This window comes from Epinephelus lanceolatus, chromosome 1 (genome assembly GCF_041903045.1).
Source record: "Epinephelus lanceolatus isolate andai-2023 chromosome 1, ASM4190304v1, whole genome shotgun sequence".
In the NCBI taxonomy this organism is placed as follows: Eukaryota; Metazoa; Chordata; class Actinopteri; order Perciformes; family Serranidae; genus Epinephelus; species Epinephelus lanceolatus.
In genome coordinates this window covers 28,805,525-28,832,086 of record NC_135734.1, presented here as the reverse complement: position 1 = coordinate 28,832,086, position 26,562 = coordinate 28,805,525, and the positions used below count along the sequence as shown (strand labels likewise).

Below are 26,562 nucleotides of genomic sequence, written 5' to 3'. Positions count from 1 at the left end.
TGTTTCCCATCATGCTCAGTGTCTTGCAGTCAGTGGAGAGCAACTGGAGTGCCTCACTCTTACAAGATTATCATCGTCCATTTTTGTGTGACGTTAGAGCAAGTCAGGATGATGTCGCACACAAATGTTATCAGCATGCATTGTGCCGTGATTGCTGGTGAATGACACTCTGCAGGCCTGGCTCATCTGGAACAAGCCTTTTCAAAATATCCAGGCTTGTAGTTTGTAAAGCCTAGTTTCTCCATTTCTTAGAAAAAGGAGACCATTTCAGTGATGGCAAAACTTCTAGCCAAAACCTGTTTCTACATTGAGTCATGCAAAACAGGATAATGCATAAATATCATGTTTGAAATACAAGCCTGTGAAATATATGTAAAATATGACAGGTGCTTAATTACAATAGCACAGTGTCTCTCAAACTTTTTACAATAATGTATCTCCTTTGAAATATTTTTTCAGCCAAGTATCCCCTGACCAGAGCAAAACAGTTTTGGTAGAAACAAAATGCCTGTATAAGGGGTGCGCGGTGGAGTGGGTGTCCCATGTGCAGGGGTGGTGTTCTTGCTGCGGCGGCCTTGGGCTCAACTCCGGCCTGTGGCCCCTCGCTGCATGTTGTTCCCCCCAGGCTTGGACTGTCCTGTCTAAAAAAGCAAAAAGCCCAGAACTCCTGTATAAAGAGGAACAATACTGCGCTGCATGGTTGTTGTATGATTTACTAAATGATAATCTTGTAACTGAAAAACACTGAAACACTACATTTTTTCACTAAGTTCACAGCAACCCAGTCATCATGCTGTTACACTAACATGGCATTGTAGTTGCATTGAGCTGTCTCTTTTATAAGTTGCACTTACAATATAGTGATACGATTATTTTAGGAATTATACATGATTTACATCTTTACATTAAAGGGAAATTTCGGTTTATTTCAACCCGTCTCCTATCGTCCTAAATTTGTTTCAAGTCACTAGTGACATAGAAATAATAGTTAGCATGTTAGCCGTTAGCCTAGATACAGCCGTAGCGTCAGACCTGTTAAAACATAAGTGAATGGGCATCCTTTCAAGTGCAAAGTTAGTCCACTAAACAAGCTTTTTCTCCACAAAGACCGCCTCATATTGTTAGGATAAATGTCAGAGGACATATAGAAAACGACATGTAAACGTGTTGTTTACCATTTAGCTAAGGCTGCAACCGGTCCCATTCCTTGCAACAGAGGTATTCCTCTTCTGTGGGCATTGGGGTACAGCATTCACAGGTAACGTTACACCACCAATCTCCAGAGCTAAATCCTTCCAGCAGCCATTCCTCCTCTGTCGTCCTCTACCTGTTGTGCCTCTCTCTCTCTCTCTCCTCCTCCTCCGTTCTTCAATTTCACGAAGCTCTTCGTCAGTGTATTCTGGCTCGAATAAATAAGGGCGGCCATAAAACTCTGCAAAATCAAATTCCTCCTCCACAAAGTCGAAGTCTGGCAAAAAGTCAGCCATTATTCTATAAATCTTTCATAAAATAAATGAATGAACTTTTCAGGCTACTGTCCGGTTCTGCCTTGCAGCTGCTGCGGCTTGTTCTCGTGAGATTTCAGGCACGGTATGAGATCGCTGCTTGTTCTCACGATATTTCGGCTGCGCTTTGGGAAGCAGAGGTAAATGATAAACACACCGTAAGGTAAGACAACAACTCTGAAGACCACCTAAATGTGGAATGTTAGTATATAGGCTTTCCACATCGAGAGGCGATGGCCACCCTTATTTATTTAAGCCAGAATACACTGACGAAGAGCTTCGTGAAATTGAAGAATGGAGGAGGAGAGAGAGAGAGGCACAACAGGTAACGTTAGAGGACGACAGAGGAGGAATGGCTACTGGAAGGCTTTAGCTCTGGAGCTCGGTGGTGTAACGTTACCTGTGAATGCTGTGCCCCAATGCCCACAGAAGAGGAATACCTCTGTTGCAAGGAATGGGACCGGTTGCAGCCTTAGCTAAATGGTAAACAACAAACATGGCAGCACACCAGTAAGGTAAGACAACACGTTTACATGTCGTTTTCTATATGTTCTCTGACATTTATCCTAACGATATGAGGCGGTCTTTGTGGAGAAAAAGCTTGTTTAGTGGACTAACTTTGCACTGGGAAGGATGCCCGTTCAATTATGTTTTAACAGGTCTGACGCTACGGCTGTATCTAGGCTAACGGCTAACATGCTAACTATTATTTCTATGTCACTAGTGACTTGAAACAAATTTAGGACGATAGGAGACGGGTTGAAATAAACCTAAATTTCCCTTTAACATGTTTAAAAAAATGTAATGTGTCCCCTGCAGTACTCAAAACTACCACTAGGCGTATGGCTATGTTCAAGAAAAAATGCCTAATCAAGACAAAGGGTGTGTTCTGAATCACATACTTTTTCTTTTTACTTTTAGTAGGTGGTGCAGCTGTTCTTAAAAAGTACGTACTGTTGTATGCAGTATGCACACAATCAGGACATACTACTGTCTCATAACATAACACCCTGAACTCTGACCCTCTTGCTTTTATATTCGTTACCTTGGAGATAAAACAAACACCACTCCAGAGTTCTCCATAGATGGAGGTCAGCCTGAAGAGCTCTGCTGTTGTTACTTTGCAATGCGTGTAGTTTAACTTTAAAGTTGTAACTGCACAGATTGTAGATTCTAATATATTTGTGACAGTGAGATTACATCATCAGCTGTCAAGCCATTATCTGTTTGCGGCTCAGTGGGTGTGACATATCATCCACTGCACAGAGGACTGTGGGTCAGAATGGTCAGAAAAGCATGCTGGCTTGTATACTGTGAATCTGACCGGATGTAGTAGAACATCCTGGTATTTTCGGCACACTGCATTTCACCTATGTATTGGGACATACTAAATCTTTTTCTGGCATACTATATGGTAGTATGGGTATTGGAAGGCCAGAAAAAAAAATCTAGGAAGCAGGTTTTGCTATCACAGAAGTGATGATGATCAGTTTTCTAAATTGTTGATTTCTAGCCAAGATCTTGTCATGGTAAGTCGTGACTATTGCTGTAATTGGAAAAACAGTTGTTGCTGCACATAAACTGTGTTCACAAATTCTGAACACATTTCTCTGACAGCTCGTATAATGTAACTGTGCACACTGTCCATATGTCAGCATTCGACAGAAGGAGTGCCCTCTGACCTGCGCCCAGTGTGCCGGCTGGGCCAACTGTACGGTCAGTCACTGGTCCAGTTGGGTCATTGTTTGATTTAAACTACTGGGAATCACAATGTGATAAATGAATGTTAGTTTTACCCCTTCTTTTCATTTCATTTTTTTTTCCCGTCACTGTGAGGCGACAATTTGTCTCAGGCTGAAAGTGATGAATCAATCTCGTATCAGCCGTTCATCAGGTGCGATCAGTGTTTTGGCAAGACTGATGAAAAGACCTGCCAGCCCCATGAGCGCCCCGTCTGTTGTTACTGCTGGTTATATATTTAAAAAAAAAAAAAAAGAAAAAAGAAAGTAGTTGCAGGTTCACATGTGAATACAGTTTTTACAACATGGGGTAATTGTAACTGTGGAAAATTGAACACTTCAAATACATTCAAAATTGCTTGCTGGGGCATCAAATACAGGCGAGTACAGCTCTGTCCAACTACAGGAAGTCAGCTTTAATTCAAACAATACATACACACACCAACATCTTTTTACACAAATTATGATAAAGAACAAAATGACCTTCAATCAAATCCAGGCAAAATTTTAATGTCAAAAATCTCCTAAAAAGAAGCTCCAGGATGTTCTTTGAAAAGGCTCACACATTAATCTGCTAGCCAAGACTTCCCAAAAGACTCTTTCTACCATCAGATGTGCTTCTGAATGGGCAACTACTCAAGTTCTTTGCAAAAAAGCATGTATCTGATTTATTGAGCCCCCCCCCCCCCCCCCCCCCCCCCCACCCTCCCTTACACACTAACATGACACTATTTATGGAGACACCAAGCTCCTGTTAGTTCCTCAAAAACAAAAGCAGCAACATGGAAAGGTTTTTGTGAATGAAGTATTCATTACCGATCAATAAGCGAGGCCTCAAAAACTTTGATGAAGCCATTCATCCGCTGTCAATAACTTCTGATTTAATGATTTCGATTCTCTCTCAAGCGAGTTCGTAGTACTTCCCCGTCTTTGGATCAAAATAGCAGTTCAGGCAAGGATCATAGAGCAGATTCAAATACTCGTCCTCCTTCTCCTCTTCATTCACAGGCTCATCCCTTCCTGTAATAGTGCGAGAAGATCACTCTGCAGCACTTGATAGTAATTGTTCAAAACACACATAGATAAATTCAAATCAATTACATTTGCACGGATAAAAAATGTATAAATGTAAAATGTATATTGTATTTTCAATGTACAGTAGCGTAGCCGTGCCAGATATGAGTAAGGGCCTACTCTATCAGCTGTTACTGGAATGAAATGAGGAGCGTTCATGGTGAGGTGACCTTCAGACTCGGGTGGATTTAAAAGTTTTCTGTCGCTGCCATTTTTTTTCTCATCAATCAAGACCTAAGACACCCAGACCCTGTACCACATTATGAAGCTGTAAAGAGATTCCCTGTAATCCCCACTACTTTAAAGCACGAGAATTTAGCTGTTAAATTGACAGGCAGTTAAATGCTAAAAAGGTTATGGGATGCTCCAGGAGGAACATTTTATCTTATCAGAACTTCGGCGACGATAATGAAAACTAATTATAAGACACATTGTGTAAGAGGTTTAAAAATGATGTTGTAAACTGAAAAGGTTTCATCAATTAACCTTGTCGATGGGTCTTGAGGGTACAGACCTGTAATGAGCCTGTCTCTTTTGACCTATGGAGTTATGTGGAGGACAGAGAGCTCCACTCTCGTGGGTTTTTACCCTTAATTAGATACAGTTTCACACGCTTTCCCACCATGTTGAGTGCAGTCTTTGGGTGGAGGCTTTGACACCGGCAGATGTTTCCATTAGTTCGATGCATTTGCGCAATTAGTGTGGTTAATGTTAAGGTATTGTGTTGTTTGCTGTCTGTCTGACTTTAGAGGACATAAAAGGGTGTCTACGGGCAAAAGACCAAAATTAATATTACTGTACCTGCGATTATATCTTCCAAATTGTTCCATGTGTTGCCTGACCTTCTCCGCTGGCTGGGAGGCATAATGGGAGGGCTGAGCACGTCCATCCACTCCCTGGGGAAAAGACCATAAAAGCACACAGTCATGACAACACATGCCATTAGACACACCTTCCTATACCGTGCACATCAAATTGCCTCCATATGACATTTTAACAATGAAGTCCCATCATCGTGTGCTCTCAGAAGCCAGTCTAAGCCTCTGTTGTCCTTGAGCCACTTCTCCTGCACACTTAGCCTCGCCGCTTTACAGTTTTACCTGAAGGATCATTTATTAGATTCTGACTCAAGCTGTGATTTCCAAGTGTCCACATTCTGGCCCAGAGTAGGGGTCTTAACCTTGCCCGTGTCTGCGAGAGCAGGACTTCCTTTCTCTCTAAATGAGTTTATCTTCCCCCGTCTGAGAGCGACAGAGGCTACAACCATACATCAATCATTTTCCAGTAAAGTGCAACACTGCTCTTTTAGCACAGAGCAACAGATTAGAGGAAGAGAAATGCCACAGGATGAAATATCACTTGGAAGCGCTGCAAGATTCATTTGTTAAACAGAATTCATAATAATTTTAGGCTATACATCAGCTGCACAATTATCCATTTACATCTTTTGCCTCTGGACATAACATCTCATAAGTGCAAATCATGGCATATTTAATGAGATACTATCATCTTATTCTGTACAACATTCAGCTGACAGCAGGCAATTCAAACGTTCATTACCAACGATTGATAATGTTAGTCTCTCTGAAAACAGAGTACGTTCACGAATGGCGTTATAGTATGTTCACTACGGTAAAATCATGACATGTTAATACTTTCAGAAGGCTACATTCAAAACATTTATAATGCTAGTCCCTAAAAGGGACAGTTTATCATGTTGGTCGTTGGAGATATCGGCGATAGAGATGTCTACTTGTACATGCTTGTGACAACGTGAGATGTAAACATTAATAGCTAGGTGAGCTAGCAGTAGATGCACGTGTCCATCTGTGAGGTGGCAGGTGTAGTTCGGTAGAAAGAAAATAGTTCCTACATGAAACTACTCACAACAAGGTCTGTGGATTATCTTGTGTAACTGAGTCATGATTTCTGGACAGATACATTGCTGTTGAGTTTTTCAAATGTATTTTTTTGGCGCTTTGAGCACCACAAGCTGAGTGCCTTTTGGTTCCATTATACTGGAGGGAAGTAAGACATCTCATCGACTGAGCAGACAAAAAAAACCCAGTTGCACACCTCTGAAAACCAGTCAAACTGCAGTTACAGTTTACATCCATTTCTGTCCAGACTCATATGTAGCCATGACAATAGACAGTGTTTCAAGTATGAATGATGCTGCAGAGAAGCCTCGATTTTTTAAAACGTTGATGCTTTACAATCATCCTACCCCGCGGCAGCACAGAAGATCAGTACAATCAGCACAGTTTCAAGGTGGACACCCAAGATTACTGTCACCAATCCAGTATCTGACCAAATGTCTCCCCTTCTGTTCCTGAGATATGACGCTGAATAGCAGCCAGAAAGTGTTTCATGCAGAACATTATCATTTGACCTTTTGGATATAAAATGTCATCACTGTATCCTATTAGATATTTGTGTAAAACTTTGTCATAACTAGTGTATAAATTCTTGATTTATAACCTAAAAAAACTGAGGTCATACTGACCTTTGACCACAAAAATCTAATCAGTTCATCCTTGAGTCCAACTAAATGTTTGTGCCGAATTTGAAGAAATTTCCTCAAGGCGTTCTTGTGTTCACAAGAATAAGATGGATGCAAGGTCACAGTAACCTTGTACTTTAACCACCAAAATCTAATCATGTCATTGCCAAATTTGAAGAAATTCCCTTTAGATATCAGCGTCACAAGAACTAGATGGACGGATCGTTGTACCTCACGGCTATCGCCAGCGCTGAGGCATAAAAAAATAATAATGCTGTGAGTCAAATTTATCTTCAACTTTTTTGTGCGTTTTGTCTCCTTTATGGCAAATTAATTACTCTTAAAATACAAGTGTAAGGAGGTGGAGATAGAGTCTGTAACCATAACTGTGCAAAATCATACAAAAAGAGCACTTACGCCTAATGGAGAGTAAAAAGGCCAGATGGTGTTGGGGTGAGGGGAGACATAACGGCAGAAACGCAAATGATTTAAGAGGCGCTGAATTATTTATATGATATTATCATTTATGTAGTATTACCATGATATAAATATTTCATTTTTAAATATGACAGTTATCATCAATACCAGTACACTGTGACACCTCTGATTAATAGCACTACAGGTAAGAGGAAAAATATGTATTGATTTTGTGGTGAACTATCCCTTTAACAAGATGTTGGTTTTAATGGATGCATAACGTGCTTTTAGTAATATGGTGTCTGGAACTAAATGCACCAGTGAAGTAAAAATACCAAAAATGACAACACTCCCTTAAAGAAATGTTCAATAACATGTCAAATAAGCGATGTGGTAACAACTGTATGAAATAGTAAGAAGTAGAATTCACAGCTTTCAATTAAATACCATCTGAAGTAGGGCGACACGTGCATGTTTAAGCAAAAAGCATTATATCTCATCTTTCTGTGCATTAAAGCCTGAATTAGAAATTTCTTCATTTTAACCTCCTGCCTTTAAAGTGATCAAGTACATTATCTCTACTGAGGCTCTGACTTTTCTTTCTAACAAAGGCATTTACCCCACTCTAACACCCCTTTGACTGTGTGATAGGCAGTAACATAGTACAAAAGTTAATGGAAGCAATTTTCAAGGACAAAGGCCTCTGCTACAGAGCTGCAAATTGGACTTCAAATTGTTAAAAAGGAACTTGGCGAGAGTGATTAAATTCTTAGATTTTCAAGTCATTATAATCCAGATACGGAAGAACCTGTGATAAAGGGAATAAATTAGTTTGATTAAATTTGAGTGAGTACACTGTTTTTGCGCAGCAGTGAAGTATATTGAAATTAAGCTTTCCAAATATCTTCCAGTGAAACAGTGTCAAGACAACTCTGTCTGTCTGTCTGTCTGTCTGACATCCTGGCAATTGTACCGAATTTCACAATTGTCTTTATTGTAGAAACAACTGAATTGCTATTCAAGGTCTCTGTGACGGCCTGATTTGTGGTTTCACATTTGGCATGCTCGCCAAAGGCAGACACAAGTATCACACGCAAAGAGAAACATGTTAAAAAAAAATGCTAGAAAAGCCCTGGCAACATGAAGCACAGCAACAGGAGCATTTTTAGCTGTCAAGAAAACTGTAGCTCTCAACAGCGAGGAAGCCTTGCAGTGATGCCAAGATGCTCAAATAATACCATGATAGAATTCACTGTAAGGGTGCCTCAGAATGCAAGGCCTATAAGAAAAGGAGCGAAAACAACGACAAATCCTGTGCAGCTGTTCTTCGATATGTAAATCGAGGCTTGCTTCAAAGTCTAATTTCAGAAGTACAGCTGCAGATGCTGTAGTGCTAGTGTGAGTCAGGGAGTATGTTTGAGGTGTCAATAGCAATATTCAGTTCAACGGACATTCAATCAAACAGCATAACCTCACTGAATATTTAAAGAGCCCCCCGAAACTTGTCAGCACTGAAATATTAAAGTATCTAAATGCATGGGCGTCCACACATGTTCACAACAGGCTACCTCTCGCTTTTCATCAATAAATCAAAAGTGTTGGAGAGGAGGTGGTTGCATAATTTGAGTAGCGGACCTATGATGCAACGCCTTTGTCTTGTTTTGAAACACGCCGCATGGTTGTGTACACCCACAAAGAGATGGAGATGTGCAGAGACGGGGCTCAGCGGGGTGATGCGGGGTCTCCAGAACCCTCCGAGGGGAACCAAGGGTGCCATCCATACTGTTGCCATGGTGGGGTGGTGAGATGGATATACAGTGCATGTAAGCCTTAAGACACTGCCCAGAGATTGCACTATATGCTGTAATATGCTCCCGATGGTAACATGTGACAGTGTATTATTAATGACAGTATTGAAGAGTTTCTTCTGCCTCGTTCCTCTGATTCATCATATTAAACTTGCCTACAAGAGCTAGGTGACTCCAGCTTTAAATCTGAGCTATCTTCCCTCGAAGGAACATAAAAACACAGATCACACTGAAATGTCAATTAGGGTTATGCTCTTCATAATTCTATTTCATCTGGCCTTGAAAACTACAAAGCCCATTTAACTTTATGTAAAGAAAAGATTCCACTCACAGATATTCAATGCTCTGTAACAACAATCCGTAATGTTCAACACACGACGGAGCATATTTTCAGATGAGGTGTTGGAATTCACCTTTTCTGATGTTCAAACTTTTTCTCCTTTCACTTTTTCAACTTGTACATTATTTGGGGGTTTTCTAGGCTACATAATGTGTTCTCCTTAGCATCATGTGAGCCCGAAGTTGACTCTGGATGCACCCTCCCAAATAATAGTGGTTGTAAATTATTCTGCCTCCTCCAGTAATATAAGCCCATTCATCAATGTGTTTTCTTTTTGAGGTTAGAACTTTACTCGGGTTTTGTCCTGTAGGCAGATAAAACGAGGTGGAACATGACTCGTGGCTGCTTTGCATTATGAACTACTGAAGCTTCTGCCATGCACAAGTTGGCCTTTGCTTCATCAATGATGGATTTCTCCTTGTATGACTGCTGAGAGGCAGAGCTAAATGGTGAGTCTAACCCTTGCTTTTGATCTTCAAGGACTGAACTGAACCAAAAAACTTTCCAACATTAATTATCTAGAAGATAAAAAGTGTCAAAAGAAAAAGTTGCCAGTGATGAATCTGACAAGCACAATAATAAGTGAGTAATTATCTGCACTTGTGAAAATGACAACAGCAGTTAAGGGAGAAGAAAACTACAGTACCTGGCACCCTCTCAATTTATTCAGACTCATCTGTGTGCAAGATAAGCCCCAGTTTGCATATCTATCTGACAGTTGACATTTAGCCTTAATTCTACAGTCACTGGTTACCATCTGATTATGGCTTTCAGGGTGAGTTTCATGTGCAAGCAGCCAAATATAAACACAGGCCATTTTCCGTCTGACAATACATGAAAGTGCAGCTCAGTCACCAGAAGAAAATGTTGGCTTTGTATGTTTCTGCAAACCAAGAATATGTTACATTTGTACGTTTTGTACCAATTATATCAACGTTTTTTTAAAGCGACATAGCAAATGAGCTCAGCTGACTTTATCACTGGGAGGTGGAGGGGATGGTGGATGGCATTACCCCTTGGTGAGATGTCTGCCAAGCTGCAGACCACTGTTGGAGACCAACAAACAACGAAACCAGCAACAAATCCTTGTACATACGATATCTTACGAAAATGCGCACATAATAGATTGTCTTAGCACCCCACGGATAACATTATGTAGTTAACGTAAGGTTACATAGTTAATATAAAGTTATAGAGGTTAAGTTTAGGAAAAGAAACATGATGAGGATGTACCTTCAAATGACTCAAAGTACACAGGGTTCCGAACCTGGTCTCCTGGGGAAAGTCCTGTGTTTTGTGACCCATCCACTGCCCCAACCTGCCTCCTTACAAGGACTGCCTAAGACCGCTTCCTTCACTACTACCACCAGCACATGGCTTACGTGCATTTCTTTTTGTTGGAAAATGTTTTTAGGCACCAAGAGTAGGTGTTTTGTAGCGACCTATCACTGTGTTTCAGAGGCTTTTTAGGTATGAAGTAGTTTTTCCTGTTGGCATAGTGGCATTAAAAGCAACTGTTCCTTACCAAGACATTACTCCTTTTCCAATGGGGATTGTGCCCCCCTAAACAGGTATTTTAAGCCAAATCACAATCTTTTCCTGACCATAACCAAGTTGTTTTTGTACCCAAACCTTACCACACATTAACCACAGCGTTGTCGAAATGTAATCTGTGGATTGCAGAAATGTGTAAAGCCAACATTTTTGTCTTTTGATTGGGTTGGAAATTGTACTCCCTCAACTATTAATACTTTTACTTAGTTAATAACAAGCCAGTACTTGAGGAAGTTAGTTGTCTGTAAACAGCATGTCAGTTTTGTCATGGAGAAAATGACTCTATTCCTAGCCTTACCTTAATGCACAACATACATGTAGTGTAATGCACTTAAATATGTGTGTAACCATCATGAGAGTTTTGCTTGCACTTCTAGTCTATGTTGACCTTGTCCTGTGGTGTACATTTTATTGTAAGTGTACAATTTTGGGTTAGGGTTAGGGTTAGGGTAGGTTGTGGTGTACATTTTATTGTAAGTGTACAATTCTGGAGCTCAGCAAAGTAAGTAATGTGCAGCACATGCCTGCTTACCTGGGGTTTGACTGCAGGAGGGGATTCATTTCCTTCTGATAGTGGTGACCCTGATTAGCTGGCTGGATCAGTCATAAAAGGAAAAAGTAAATGGTTGTGTTAAAAGCACATGTACTCATAACTCAAGTACTTATAAAATGTTTACAAAAATTAATATCAGTATGCACTTATCCCCATTAAATTTAAAAGACCACTGAGTGATCTATCAGGCATACAAAGAATATGGCGTACACCTACAGCACTTGAAGACTGAAAATGTTTTTTAGGTTCAGAATGACCTACTACTATTCAAGGTTTATTGCTTGACAAATGATTGTCAACTGAAATTGTGTATTTTATGACAGATAAACTGTCAAAGGGAGCAATACATCTTTTGTGGACATACAATGCCTCATTGAAATCTAGAAGCTCACATCAACAGCGTTGCCCTACCGAGCACACGCTAGACAAGGACAATTTTCCCACAAACCTTAATACCACCACAAATTAAGCTTTAAGCTTCTACAGTTTATGGAAATGATTATGCAGCCTGTCAAGACAAAAAGCCCTCTTCTATGTTGTGTGCCGTTTCACTGGCATGTATGAAAGATCACTGCCTTTCTGGCAAACAGCAAGAGAAGAAACACAAAGGAAGAAATGGAGAGTGCAGCAAGACACAGAAAACATGGGTGAACAGTGAAGGGTGAAGAAACCAAGATCAAGGGATCAGTAAAATCTTATATTGTGTTCAGAAATGTAAATTTGACTCTACTCTAACAAAGGACTGGAGCTGGGTTGTATTTGTGATTGTGGTTAAAACACTGACAGCTAAGTTCTTTGTGAGCTGCGAGTTGAAGAGACTTGGAGGCAGGAGATAAGAATGGTTTCACATTATGTATATATACAGTAATATTCAGCTGTAAGAAACACAAGTGCATTACCCTCTCCATCTTGTCAAAGCTAAAGACCATATTATAGCCTCAGGAGGCTATTTAAGTCTAGTGCCTGTTTAAAAGCTATTACAATACATGATGAAGAAGCAGTCGTGCTGAGGATGTAGTCCTTGCATTCCTTAAGTAAATTTTAGCTATGTGTGCGCTCCAGTGCCTTCTTTATGTAATCCTCTTCTAAAAATAACACAGGACCTAAAATTGTCCCCGGTGGAATTCTGCAGGTAATATGTACTGATGATGATGAGTTACCTGTTGGGTGATGGAGAAAATTCTTTTGGGGAGGTACTAGGAGCTGAACCATTTCTGCACTCTGTCTGTAATATGAAAACCCAGTGCCTCGAATGGTCATTTAAACTTGCATGAACTACAGAATCAAAGGGAACGCAGAGGTCCAAAAGAATTAGAAGTACATCTGCTGCTAACAGAAGTACATTACTTATTTTGATAGCTTCTTAAATTCAACAGCAAAATGTGGTTAGTGAGTGAACACAACAGAACTGGCTGCCCGTAGCTGCAGAAGCACTACGTGCTGTACAGCCTCCCAGAAAAACACAGGATAGGTCTTGGCTAAAAGGTCACTACACACCAGTTATGGCTACACCTAGTTCCCTAACACCATCCAACCTCTATTTTGGTTCTTAAAGCTATTGTTTGACCAGTCTCCTTGACTGATGCTCAAACATTTAGTTATCCCAGTGCTCAAGCCGCACTATCCCTCCCCTCCTACATATCCACCGCTGTGCATCATCTGTTATCCTGCACGCTGGGTCAAACGATGCCACAACAATCAGAAAACCTAAAAAAGCTCTGCTTGTCTCTGATCAGCATCGCTGTTAGGCGATCTATCATCTCTGGCTCTTTGCCTGCCCTCTGTTATGGAGACATAAAACTCAGCAGAAACCTTTGGTTCAAAACATTTGTTTGTAAAACCTCACCGCACAGCATTTCTGGGCTGCACAGACCTGTCTGGCAGTGATGTTCCACCAAACAGTGCTGGTGCCAGATCATTTCTTTTTAACATCCATCTTACTGCCTTATTTATCAACAGTTTCCAGGTGATTGCTGATGGATCAGCTCCACTTTAGAGGCTGCTTTCCTGCTTTTTCCTCAGTAAATTCTAGTCCATTATCAGTGCTGGGTGGTTACTGTACAGTCACATCACATTTGTCAGTAACACAGTAATGTAACACATAACTATTTTAAATTCAGTTATCACATCACAGTTAATAGTCAAACAATTATGGTATTACTTGGGGACCTTAGTTTTATTGTGATCAAATTTTTATCTAGTTTCTTTTCAAAGTATTAATAGTAAATTATTTTCTGTTTGTTAAAACCCCAGAAAAAAAACTAAAATAAAAAATGACCGATTGTCTAACCCTTCCCCTCCTGTCCCAGATGGCCTAGGATGACCTGTGATGGTGACAAGAGAAGGAACTTAAGTTCTTCAATTATCTGCATAATGGGCAGACAGGAAAAAATCTTAAAACGTACCAACAACAGCGACACTGGCCAGTGCCCCCATGGCGAGGCTCTTCAGCCTTCACAGTCTTGTGCTGACTCCTAGGAGAAACTATTTGAGGATCTCCTCATGAGGTATAACCACTGTATTAGTGATAAACATGTTAAATAAGCTGGACTGGTCTATTATAAAGCCATGGTTTGGTGAGCGAGCTACTCAGATGAGTTTGTTTGAGTGTGTTTGGCCTATTAATTGCAGTTCATATGGTATTTAAATGTGTTTCCTTTTTAGTCCTCCATCATCCTACGGCGTTAGCAAGGCTAATCTCTTATATTATTTTATTTAGGCCTATTAATATATAATTTTGAGGCAATTATTATATGTACTATGCGGGGTTAGGAAGGCCAGCCTCTTTTATATACTGATTTAGGGCCCTATTTAGGCGTGAGGTGCATGGGCGTGTCCCAGTCAATTGCTAGTTAGACAGCGCGTTTTTAGACTGTGCGCCATGGCGGAGAGTCTAAAAGGGTTGGACTTACTCTGTGAAATAGTCATGGGTGTGTTCTGGGCATATCATTTAATAAGCCAATCAGAGTGTCACCTCTCATTCCCTTTAAAAGAGGCGCGATTGGAGCGCATGGCGGAGAGCTAGTTAGATTGCAGACCTACCAACTGGAAAGAGTGAGCCTTTTACAGCTGAGGAGACGGATCTCCTCGTGCGGGAGGTGAGGCAGGAGGCTCGTCAGAACCAGATCTACGGGGACAGCAGACAGGCACCCAAGATCCCTGAGGTAAAGCAGGCATGGGATCACTAATACAAGAAAGATCTTACTAAATATCTGTGGAATATTATTCAAACCTGTTTTCATCATATAACAGAGCACAGCTGTCAGGACTGCTGCGGAGCTCCCCAAGGTGCTGATCCTGCAGCTAGGACCTGTTCAGCGTTTTCTCCCCCACCCACGTTTGTTAATTGTTTTCACATGTTTCCTAGAGCTGTGTTCTGCCTCTTATTTGCATGTGTGTCCTCTCTACATTCAGATAACAATATAATAATATAATATAATGTAGCCTAGTATATAATGTAACCTAGTATAACATGTTAAAATAAATGCAATGTGTGGGCTTTGGTTTTCAATCAAAAAAATGATTGATTGGTTAGATAATTTCACAATTTAATTTGTTATTATTACAAATTATGATGATCATTATTACTGCGATTAGATCATTCTGATTAATGACTGACCATTAAGACGTGTTTCTGATAAATATCTTAATGTGCACAATAATAACCTTTCACACTGTAATCATATTTTTATTTGTTATCTTTTGCATATGTGTGGCTGCTCTGTGTGTCTCTGAGCAGAGTGCACGCGTGTTATGCACCCGCCTACAGACGCATATTACTAACTTGTTTAACAGTGAAATACTGCGCCGTTGACTTTAGACCAGGTTTTTGTTGGTCACTGGCGCATTTGCTTTTTACGTCATCTAACTAGCAATGCGCCATGACTGCACCTGACCACTCCTCATTTTTAGACCTCACTCCTCATTTTTAGACCAACACACCCAGAGAAGTGCAAGTTCATTTGCTAGTTAGACGACAAGGACGTGGGGCGTGAAAATGACAACTGCGCCTGCATCTAAATAGCAATGACACTTGCGACATGGATTATGTGCCCTCCGCCGTCCGCTTTAGACCATCTAAATAGGGCCCATAGTGTCATTTTGTAGCAGTAATAGCCTACTGCAGTGCCATCTTGATTCTCCTGAGCCTTGTTTTGTGGTGATATGTGGGCATATGTTAGGTTTAACATCATATTATTGTTAACTTGCAACTACATGACAATGCATCCCAAGCCATGTTGCAAAGTAATGCAAAAGTAATGTAACGAGTAGTGTACGGAATACATTCATACAGGTAAAATAAGAAGTAAAATAACGCATTACTCCTTTCAAAAGTAACAAGACATTAGTTTTTTTATTATTGACCCCAACACTGCCTGTTATTAATTCATACTGTATTGAGCAGAATTGCAGGCCAAGCAGAATTACATTAGTGACTGTCAGACATATGACTACTCTCCCTCCTAATATTACTTTTAAATTTCCCTTGATTTTAAGAAATATCTTGGTGTCAACCTAAACATAAGGAGCTTGCTTCCAAAATTGGATTTTGTACATGTGTTATTTAGTGAAGCTACACACCAGATGTTTTTTTATCCCCAGAGAAACCTGGCTCAGTCCCAGTGTTCAAATGAGGACACAAGTGTTACTGGATATAACTTGTTTAGATGTGATAAGCAAAGGACAGGACATGTATTGATTTATGTAAAGAGTTGTTTAACTGTACAATTACTGAACTCTTTTTTTTAGAACACTGACTGTGTTGCTCTGAATGAATAAGCAAGGGGAAAGCTGAGAATTTTAAACGGCAGAACAACTGTCTCATCATCTTCAAATGAAAAGCAAATCTGATAATTATCTAGTGACACTTTTAAGGTGCAGATTCTGTCTTTTAGTTTAGTTAAAACATTGAAATTGGATTTAGTCCCTCTCTCTGCTCTCATTACTAATGAGTTGTGAAAGTGACATGGTTGAAACTTTTAATAAACCTTTTCATCCCATCACAAAATGTATTTGATGGGTCACCTTCCCGTCAGCACTAACTATTCAACATCTCCACTGGAATTCGTTGTGACTGACAAATTCACCGTGAAGGAAAAAACCTGCCACTTTTCGAGCCAAGAGGGGGCCGAGTATTCTATACAAAAAGATTTTGGTTGGAGATTTAACTTTTTTGAGTGTTTTCTTTCTTCAATCTGCCATCTGTAGCAGTAATCACACATCATGGTCCGACTCTGACATGACAGTTCTTACCTCAGCCATATGCTCACAGAGAGAATACGTATCAAAACTGGAACCACGTATTATGGTGTCTGACATCTCGATTGACACAATCATACAATCTACAAGGTGATTCTTTTGTATTCAACCTAGTAACCGTAGCACAGCATACAATCGCCTGGGGGTGAAGTTACGTCAGGGCTGGTGGAGTAGCTTCAGCAACAGAGACAGAAGCAGCCAACAGCATAGATGGCAACAGCAGGGCCACTCGAATCACAGCATCCAGGGACAAGAAACGGCTTGTCAGTTCTAGTGGAGGAGTCACAGCCCCAGACAGTGACTATTCTCTTCCTAGGTCCCCAAAGCATCTCTTGTTTTTATCTTTCTCAGACACTTTTTAGGTCCTTTAAAGTTCATATGTGACCAAAAGTACTTTATGTCTTTCTTTATGTCTCTTCCTCTGTCTTTATTGGCAAAGCATTTTCTTGATATGCTGATGGTGGTGCTGTTGCCATATGTATTTAGAATTGTAAAGCACTGCAGCTGATTCGAAAAACAACACTTCGGGGTTTGATCAAGTCAAATGTAAATATAATCCAGTCCCCATGGAAATTGTTCCTACTATATGGTCCAAAGGTACATGTTTTTATTGGTGGCCACATCATCGTGTCCTCTACAAAAAAAAACACGGGATCCCTGCGGTAATACCGCTATGCATTGTGCTCTGCTTGAATCTCAGTGTATTTATGGATACCTGCATGTACAGAAGTGGTAACAGGCCTATAACACCAGCATCTGTCATGACTGCATTCACTGGGGATCCTACAGTGGACCCAGTAGGGCCAGACAGGGCAGTGTTCTCCCTTCATAAAGTGCAATGTGCTTATGCTAATGGACCATAGATCTAAATGACCTTCAGTCACCAAGAGCAAACTATACCATCTTTGAATTCTAAAAAGATCATTTCAAATGACCTAAATAATTTTTAGTCACTGGGGGGAAGCGTGGATATTATGCCTGTGTGCTTTTAAAAGCGGTAAGAGGCCAATTAATGTGTTTCTATCTCCATAATCTTTTGTAATGCAGAAAACACGCTGAAGAAAGAGGTGCATTAGCACTTCACGGTGGCATAAGATGGGGGCTTGAAATGTAAATTAACAAGGGTGAGGATCAACTAGGGTCGGAAAAATTATTCCAGACAGGAGTTGGAGAGAGGGACAACGTGCTAATGATTGTAAATAGCAGATGAGCCGCACATGAGTGTTGCTCGTTAGCGAAGAATCAGCAATAAAAGATCAAGAGTAGCGGAGGATGATACAGTACAGACCATGGAGACGTGGGTCCAGGTAGAGGCGTCGTCGCTGCTCATGCTGATACTGACGTTACACTGGTGGATCTGAGATGCACTGAGGCCTGAGGCTCTACATTCATCTTCCTCCTGCTCCCTTTTTAGACTTGCCAGCATTCGAAGCTCGTCATCATCATCATCCCCATGCATTCGGAGACTGCTAAGCAGGTGTAAGCTGGAGTCAACAGGCTTCAGTGTGTTTTCGTCTTCTTCCTCTTCCTTTAAAATGATCAGAAATTAATTATTTGGGAGCAATCATGAAGACAGTGCCTTACGCTAAGTAAACTCTTGGTCACAGGCAACATAATAACAATACGTATGTCTTATAATGATATACAATCAAGCAATTAAAAACTCACATCAATGCCACATTCTTCAGAAATTAATTATGTTAAGCTTTCATCAATTTATTAAATTTGCTCATCTTAAACTCATCTATAAACTCCTACATAATCAGGCTCCTCAGGTGCTCAGTGACCTTGTAGTTCCACTTAGAGATTCAGGCTTGTGGAGCATCCAGCGGGAACTGTAAGGTGCCCTTAAAGTAAATCCTCAATTGGACAAACACCTTTTTCTATTCAGAGGATCAGCATGTGGAATTCCTTACGTGCAGAATTCAAACTGGGTCCTGACAGGGATCATTATAAACTCAAACTGAAATAGTTTTTGAAGAGGGATCAGCCATGTAGTCGTATAGAGCTCTGAGTTTTGTGTTCTTAATGCAAGTATTTATTGTTGAGTTTGTGTATTTTAAAAGCCAATCTAGGAAGCAGACCTCACAATAACTACTTTTGTTGGACGGTGTGTTCCAGATCCTAGAAATAAATACAATAAATGATTTAATTTTATAATTTTGAGAACATTTTGTGCAACTAATATAATGATAATTTAAAAATCTAACAATGTAAGTACACTCTTTTTAAAGAGCAATGAACATTTGACTCTTAAAAATATTCAGACATTGAAATATGAAAAAAAAAAATTTAAGATTTTTAAAAATTATTTAACACCAGTAAATTTATACAAGAAAGTATATATAAAATGATAGCACCTTTACAGGTGTAGCCCAAAATTAGCTATAATTCACCTGGTGTGCAGTCGGCTGCTGGAGATGAACGGCCTGGGAGCTGGGCAGTTTGCTAGTTGATTTTTGAAGTGGAGGATGAAGTTGCTGGAGGGTAAAACCACAAACAACAGACTTTTTGGCTTGTTGCCAGGGGTTGGAAAGCTAATGATTATCAGAACTTTGTGTGTTCAGCTCCAAAATTGCAGCTGCAGGCTACACTGTGTTGTCTTTGAAGTGTAATTTTTCTTTGGACTGGTGCAAGTAGGCAGGGATGGAGAGGAAACCAATGGAAAAACGCTGCGCCCAAGTCTCAAAATGGTCAGGAAAACCCTGCTGTTTATTCTGGCATCATGCTGGCTAAAATGTTGCTGACATTCTAATGTATACGAATGGGTTAAGGTTAGTGTAGGGCTGCACAATTTATCGAAATATACGTTATTATCTTGACAGGCTTAGGGACAGCATTGCTAATACGCCTTAGCCATAAATGCCGTTATCGTTTTGTTACATTCTTGTCACTATACATATAAACATTTGATAAATAAATTGGTCACAGTCACACACACACACACACACACTCAATTCACGGAGTTGATACAATGTTTTGTGCAACCAACAAAGTAGAGTAAATCTCAAACCAGCAGACGGCAGCCCCTGACAGGACATAATTCTTTGTTTTGATCCTCTGAGGAAATGTCTTTTAACAGTGGATCTATTGATTTAAGAGAGTGCTATGCTAACTTGATTTGTGCCTGGTGTTGCCCTGGTGTTGAATCAATGGCAGTCAATAAACCAAGGCTACAGGGAGGGAAACAAACTCCTTGTCATATTTCTCTGACAACCTTTCAGTCAAAGCCTTCACTGCATGCTGCCTGCTGGAGCTGGCACAAATCAGTAGTCAAGAGCCGCACTGATGAAGGATGCTGGGACATGTCTCAGCAGTGAGTTGCGTAAATGCAGAAAGCAACAGCCAAGTGACAGATCTCCCTTCAGGCCTTGTGATCGCTCCAGTTGACTATCCTCTGATCCTGGATCTTTTCAACTGGAGCAGCGGCCAACCTCAATTTGTAACAGACTGTAGTCTGATCCTTTGCAGCACGGCATTACAAACTTTTTCACAAGTCCTCCTTAGCTGTCCAAATCAGCAGTGATCACACATTACTCTGAGCAAAGAGAGGCAGCCAGACAGAATACCACCAGAGCCTGAATTGAACTGAGCCAAACCCATCGACTGAAGACTTTAGGACGCAATGACAGTCACTGTAAACAAAGACTTTCTAGTGGAATCTAATCAAAATAATGTAAATTTAGCAAAGCCGCATTAATCAATTTTTTAGGAAGAAAAACAAAAACACCCACACTCCCTTTTTATTCTGTTGTGATCTCCTCCAGCTCCCGACAAAAATATCTGGATCTTCAGTCGAGCCTTCTAAACACTCAACTTTTTGTATCAGCCACTTGATAACATTGTCTGTCTGATGTTTGGTGCTGGGCAAATAGTGTACAGTGGATTTATCAAAGCTTTTTGTGGTGGAAACAGTTGCCTACAGGGATTCTTCAGAGCTGCTCAGACTCAGACTATCAAGTACATTTGCCAGCCATGAAACAAAACAATGTGCTTAAAGAAGCTTGAAGTGGAGACGAAATGAAAAATGCCTCTTTAACCCTTTTGGATCAAATCCCTGGGCATTTTGTGCACCTAATTAATAATAAATGCCAACAAAATGACCAAAAAAATCAGTTTCTTCATATTCTTGTATAAAGATCTAATCATGTTTTCTTCTTGTAAAACAAAATATATGTGCTTACGTAGTCTAGTACCAACCAACATCAACCCATCAATTAATCTGCAACTTTTGGTGTTTTAGCCGCACAGAGCTAAGATTACATTAGCTAGCTAGCAACAGCATGCTACTTTGGTTTGTCTTCATTTCCCCACAATACAGTGGTTATGGGCCAGGGGGCTAGAGTTTATTCACTTTAAGGAAAGTAGTGTGTGTGACAGCTTCACATTATCCGCAAGGCATTTTACAGTGGACTGTTTCAGCAAGTGATGTTACTTGGAGCATACAAAGGGTTTCGTCTCTCTCTCAGTGATCGGTACTACTATCCTGTTGGCTAACACCATCAGGGCCTCACTGTTATGACACCCACTTTTCAATGATCAAACATTTGTCTTCATTTCGTTTTCATTTCCAAAACAATGTGGCTGAGGACTAATTCATCCATCCATCCATTTTCATCTGCTTATCCAGGGCTGGGTCACAGGATCAGCAGGCCAAGCAAAGCACCCCAGACGTTCCTCTCCCCAAGGCATTCCCAGGCCAGACGAGATGTATAATCCCTCCAGCGTGTTCTGGGTCTGCCCCGGGGCCTCCTACCAGTGGGACATGCCCAAAACACCTCCAACGGGAGGCGCTCAGGAGGCATCCTGATCAGATGCCCAGATCAGGGGCATAATTCATGCATTCCTTAGTCTAATTCATGCATTTATTTATCTCTCCCTTGTCCTCCTCCTGATGTAACGCTGAGGAAGATGCGGGTGGAGCCAGTAGTCTGTTGTAGCTCCACATCGCACTTGACTCTAAGCACGCCTACCTTTAGCAGCCCAATCAAATGCACAGAATTTGATTTAAATTTGCTGTTACTGTACATCGATCAAATATTCAGTTTCATTGGGTAATACGTCACAGAATAGGGGCTAAAAACAGTTTAACTCTCCTTCTTGACTAGGAGCAAACTTTCATTTTTCACAGTAATTTGATTAAAATATCAACATCTTCTAATTTCTTTTTTTTAGTTTGAAGATTGCACCTTTTCACCAGGTCATCAAACTTACAGACGACAGTAATTAGAAGTTTATTTGACATCCTCATCTGAAGCATATATAATTCTAAGAAGTAGGGTGGTTTGTATATTCAATTAAATTTAAATGTGTTAAATAAAGTTGTTTGTTTTGTTTTTTAATTGCATTGCTTACTAAATTTCTGACATCCTGACATGCCTACTTAGAAGTGTGCTTTCTGTAATGATAAAAATCTTAAAATCAAAAGTATCCATGATAAAAAAATGACAAACTCCACTTGCTGTTTGTTGTTGTTGTTTCTGCGGAAAAGTGTCACATCTATGTGGCAAACACCGAGTATGTTTACTTTGTGAGTGTTGACACAGTGAGGGGTAATCCAATATTGTGGCAATATTATGTAGCATCAAACAAACACATCTCACAGTGGAGGTAATTAAGGGTGATGGCCAATCGACAGCTATTCAGGTAATTATGAGGTGGAACTTCAAAGTCATTTATATACCTGTCTCTGTCACACTAAAAATACACAGCACCACAGCATTCAGAATGAGGCCAGTTGTTTGTTAAAATTGTAGACAGACGCATTACCTTGTGCCGTGTGGAGTCATCTATTTTGACTTCTTGCAGGAGTCTCCTTGAAAGCGATACACTGCTGTTCTGATTCACAGCCTGGTTCGCTACCTCTGATCCACGCGGGCCATACTTGTGCTCCTGCCTGCTGGGTGTCGCGCTGGGTGAGAGGCAGCGTGTGGGGGCGATCCCAGCTGGTTCAGCTCTCCCACTGAGAGACTGCATGCCTGCGGTGGATGGACTGAGCTCTTTTGGTGCTGTATGTTCCATGTTATGAGATTCAGGATGGACTTCAAATTGCACATCCAGAGCTGGACAGGGAGATCTGGGAGTAGCAGGGTTGGACTCAGCACTAGGGATTTGATGCTGGAATGTGGTGTAGCTCTTATCCTGAAAGAAAATACAGGCAATAAGTGAAAAATGCTGATTTAAAATGATTGTAAGGCTGCATTCGCACCAAATCAGGCATTGCAGCGATTAGCCGCAGGGTTGTGCTGCGGTGTGGGCATGTCACTTAAATGGCCTATTTGTGGGGGAGTGGAGGGTAGAGACTAACAACAGAAAGTCAGTCTCCACATCTCAGTATTTGTCTTCTGTAAGTTTGTTTATGTTAGTATGTGGTATCTTTGTTGCCACAAAAGACACACATGAACGCACACAAGCAAAGCGAGTGTACTTCTTAGAAGGATAGTACACACAAGCTGCTATGTACATAATTTGTTTCTTTGATCTTTGTTTCTGATCCTGTTCCAACTTTTCACCACAGGCCACTGCATTTTTTTCAGCATCCCTCTGACCCCACCACCACAGCCTAGTCACTACCCACAATGCCATACAAGAACAGTGTGTAACATTTAGGGGGATTTAGCGGCATCCAGCAGTGAGGACTGCAGATTGCTGTTGAAACTGCTCCTGGTTAGAATTCCATCATTGTTCAGGAGGTTTTTACCGGGAGCCGAATTATCCGTAGAGGTCACTTCCTTTACAAAACAAACAGACCAGGTAATTAAAACTGAATAAAGCATTTTCATGTTTCAAATCAATGTTTTTTCAGCTCACTGCAGACAGCTGGCTAGTCCAGGTCCTGCTAAAGCGTGCTTACTTTTTCTCTGATAACTCAAGATCCAGACATTAAGGAGATTTTTCACAGAGGTCTCTTTCTCTCCAAAACAATAACACAACATGGTTATAACACTGAATAAAGCAGTTTAACAAAAAAAAAAAAAAAAAAAAATCAGTGTTTTTCTGACGCTGCTCCTTGTGAAGGGGCCAACACTAAAACATGAATGATTCTGGGCCACTGTAGAAACACTGCAGTGCAACATGGCGATCTCTGCAGACGATGACCTGCTCTCTATGATGATAAAAATGGTTCATTCGCAGGTAACAAAAAAAACACAGATTTTTATTTTCACGTAAAAATACACAAAGAAGACATACTTATTAATTCATATTTTATTTCTGCCGATACATCCTCCCAAACCCTACACACTGGACCTTTAAGCACACTGTAAAAAGGATGATGGCCTAAGCTAATATGGTAGACTGTTTCTAATGTTTTCAATGTTACCTGAGCAACTTTAATGTTGTGTTCTGCCATTCAGATTGACATGCACTTAATGAAACATGATAATGAGATGGCAAACAGTCATTGGGATTGACCAGGTGTTGGTGGCTTAGCTTTAAAATTAACCTCACATTTACAAAGGGTAATAGCATTCTCTTTAAGTCTGCTAATCTTTCCCACCTCCAGATCCAAAGTTAACACTCAGTGATGTAGTTCACCAATGTGTCGCCTACCAATCAGGTTACATAACACACACTGCACATACAGACACAGTACATGTCTCTGTCCAACATTAAAGAAACACTTCGCTGAAAACTTTTGAATATCAAACACTCACCCCTGTAGGATACATGATTCTGAAAAGTTTGTAACTTGCTCATCCACTAAGGATGGCAGCTGGATTCACAACAGTAACAATAGATTCCAATGGTGACCCAGTTTCACAGCAGGGGGAAAAAAGAACGCCCATGGAAACTTTACAGAAACTCCTGCAGCAAAAACACTTCTGAACAACACAGATAAAACCAAATGACCATTCTTAGAAGCCCACAGTAATGTACGTGTACTAGATGCACATAAACAAAGAGCAGCACATTAAAGCAGGACAATTATTCACATTGAAGAAAACATGATTTTTTTTTTTTTTTTTGGACTGAACTGAGCATACAGTGTGTGGACAGAGCACGATGATACTGAAGTTTCTGTGGACATTTTGATACACTGTTTTGCAGTGAAACTGGGTCACAGTTGGAATCCATTTTAACTATTAAATCAAAGCCGACTACAGCTGCCATTGTCCAACGAAGGAGAAAGCTACAAACTTTGCAGAGCCACCATTTAAGCCTACAGGCGTTAATGTTTTATATTCAAAACAGATTTTGCAAGGAATGTAACTTTAATATCCTGCACCAGCTCAACAGGTAAAAAATTGGCATCAACAAGACCAATAGCAGATCGCTTGATTTAAAATATCAGTTTGACAAATACATATATCAAATTTGAGTTCATTTTTTTCATTAACCCTGTTATTTAAGGAACTGAGACATTCTAATTTAAAATGCAACATGCTCTAATACTATATTTTCCCAACATTCACACCGGCTTTTGCCATTCTCTATGAAACTAGAGAATCACAATTGTGGGATACTTACAGCCAGACTGCCGGCACACCTACACTTTTTAAGTTCATAATATAGACATTGTTTCTCATGAATTAAACTGTTTGAAGCTTTTGCTCAGAGCTGCAATCGCTGTCTCTTTATTTCTTCCTTATGCTGTCTCTTTCTGAGGCGTTTTCTTTCATTTCTGAGCTTTGTTTTTGGGGTGAAAGGCTATTATAATCCCCTCGAGATTTTTATCTCACCTGCTCCATATGTTATTTGTTTTCTCTTTTCTTTCTGTGCTTTATAATTCTCATAACTGCAAGTGAATAAACAATTGCGATGCTACCGCACAGCCCATTCTTTCAATTATTATTGAATTAAAACAACTGTGTTTCCCTGAAGATATAACAAATTTTACATTGGTCTATTGTATCTCATACATTTCCAAATGGCTCATACATTGCAGGTTCATTGCTTTGTTTTGTTTTTAATATTTCTCTATGTTTAAGAACAAACGTTAGCACAAAAGAATGGCATGAAACTGATGCAACACCTTGAAAGATGATATTGCTCCAAGTTGAGAAATGAGCAACCTGCCATAAATGAATGAAAATCAAAATCGGGCCAACTGATGGCTAAACAGTCTGATTTATTACTACAGCCATGGCGGCAGAATACGGCGACTTAGTCAGCTAAAGCTTTGAGGTAGAGCTTAGGTGATTTGTCAGAAACTGTCCCACAACCTGTGTTGCGTGTCTTGCACTTTATACTGTGCATCTATTTAAGCAAAGTTGGCATCCATAGCTTTAGAAATACGTTGCATGTTTCATTTATTGCCACTGCTAATGGCAGGGTAGCGGCAGTCGGTCAGTTTTATCACTTTTGTCAGGTTGAGGGTGCCTTTGGAATCTTAGACCTCCACAGTAGTTACAATGCGATTTTTTTCCATGCACAAGTCAATTTTGTATACACAACTCTTTCTGAAGTCAACATTTAACACAGATCAATGTTTCATCATTTTGTTTTCTTTCATATATCCTCAGACAAAGACTTCCTGCTTTCTTACAGAGATGATGCTTCGCTGCTAGCTTACATTCTTTTGCTGATATTCTTGTTTTTCATTCATTTTTGAAGGACGTAGAAGGCTGCAACTATTTAGGTTTCAACACTTAAAACTTCTTCAGTGCTGCACAAGTATGGCCTACAAACACCGCAAGCCTTTTGCTGTGTTCTACACTGAACTACAGTTTTTCCAAGGTTGTTTGGCTCGCCGCAGATGGGTGCCTTGCCCAGCTCCTGCTATTGTGTGCTCACTTTTTTCTCTAATAACTCAAGATTCAGACACTCAAGAGGTTTTTACCCGGAGCCAAATTATCCACGGAGGTCTCT

The 26,562-nt window shown here is 40.3% G+C and overlaps 1 protein-coding gene across 2 annotated transcripts in view; it reads right to left on the bottom strand.

Moving 5' to 3' along the window:
- Positions 1-3,975: 3,975 nt before the first annotated feature.
- cfap20dc (CFAP20 domain containing) overlaps positions 3,976-26,562 on the bottom strand; it is a 43,767-nt gene continuing 21,180 nt past the window's right edge. For both annotated transcript variants that reach the window (XM_033627512.2, XM_078168971.1), the window contains 5 exons: positions 22,522-22,893; positions 18,041-18,280; positions 11,473-11,534; positions 5,120-5,214; positions 3,976-4,264 (listed from right to left, as the gene is read on the bottom strand). In XM_033627512.2, the coding sequence (XP_033483403.1) occupies positions 4,146-4,264; positions 5,120-5,214; positions 11,473-11,534; positions 18,041-18,280; positions 22,522-22,893 (888 nt within the window). In that variant the 3' untranslated portion in view covers positions 3,976-4,145. The remainder of the gene's footprint in view (positions 4,265-5,119; positions 5,215-11,472; positions 11,535-18,040; positions 18,281-22,521; positions 22,894-26,562) is intronic.